This window comes from Eimeria mitis, genomic scaffold (genome assembly GCF_000499745.2).
Source record: "Eimeria mitis Houghton genomic scaffold, Emh_scaff2053, whole genome shotgun sequence".
NCBI classification, from domain to species: domain Eukaryota; phylum Apicomplexa; class Conoidasida; order Eucoccidiorida; family Eimeriidae; genus Eimeria; species Eimeria mitis.
In genome coordinates this window covers 6,639-7,703 of record NW_013570376.1, presented here as the reverse complement: position 1 = coordinate 7,703, position 1,065 = coordinate 6,639, and the positions used below count along the sequence as shown (strand labels likewise).

The window sequence follows — 1,065 nt, the reverse complement described above, 5'->3', positions numbered from 1 at the left end:
TCACATTGTCTTTAGAGTATGGGAGAGGAGAAAGGCCCGTCCCCCCCCAGCAGCAGCAGCAGCAGCAGCAGCAGCAGCAGCAGCAGCAAGAAGAAAAGGGACGGTATCGTTTGGAGATATTTTTCAGCACGGGGGCCCGCGATGGCTTTGGGGAGAACTTTTACTTATTGGAGCGCAAGGCGCGACAGCAGCAGCAGCAGCAGCAGCAGCAGCAGCAGCAACAGCAGCAGCAGCAGCAGCCAGCCCCCAGCTCTCGGCCGCAGCTATGGAGAGAAGTACACCAGCAGGAGGAGGAGGAGGCTCGATCCCACTCCCTACACCCTGTCGGTGTCTCCGCTGCTTCTGCTGCAGCTGCTGCTGCAGCACCTGCTGCAGCTGCTGCTGCACCATCTGCTGCAGCTGCTGCTGCAGCAGAGGAGACACCTGCCTGCAGCACCTGTCTAGCAGCAGCAGCAGGGGGCCGCTGTCCCCGTTGTCTTCAGCCCACCCGCACCCCCACCACCACCACCACCACCACCACCGCCAGCAGCAGCAGCAGCAGCAGCAGCAGCAGCAGCAGCAGCAGCAAGACAGGGTCTAAGGGGCCACACAGAACTGGCTGCTTCTGCAGGGCCCCATACACAAACCCTGTCCCCCCCTATTGCGAGATAGCTCCGCTGCTTCCTCTCGGCCGTTCTGTTGATGTAGCGGACTTTGATGCTCTCATGACTGAGGTATTTCTTTATTTTTTTTTTTATTTTTTTTTTTTTTTTTTTTTTTTTTTTTTTTTTTTTTTTTTTTTTTTTTTTTTTTTTTTTTTTTTTTTAAATTTTCTACTTTGTTTTATTTTTTATTTTATTTTATGTATTTATTTTCATTATATTAATACAAGAAATAAATGAATTAAATTAAGGAGTTGTAGTGTTTGGAGTGTATGTGTCTGCGGTGTCTGTGTCTGGGGTGTATGTGTGTGGGGTGTATGTGTCTGGGGTGTATGCATGTGGGGTGTATGTGTATGGGGTGTATGTGGTTGGGGTGTATGTGGTTGGGGTGTATGTGCAGGTGCTGCGGCGGTATGGGGACGCT

The 1,065-nt window shown here is 51.0% G+C and overlaps 1 protein-coding gene across 1 annotated transcript in view; it reads right to left on the bottom strand.

Moving 5' to 3' along the window:
* Positions 1–390, bottom strand: part of EMH_0047950 (uncharacterized protein) — a gene marked incomplete at both ends in the record, with an annotated part of 3,171 nt that extends 2,781 nt beyond the window's left edge. The window contains one exon of the mRNA XM_013496346.1: positions 319–390. Within this exon, the coding sequence (XP_013351800.1) occupies positions 319–390 (72 nt within the window). The remainder of the gene's footprint in view (positions 1–318) is intronic.
* Positions 391–1,065: the final 675 nt, after the last annotated feature.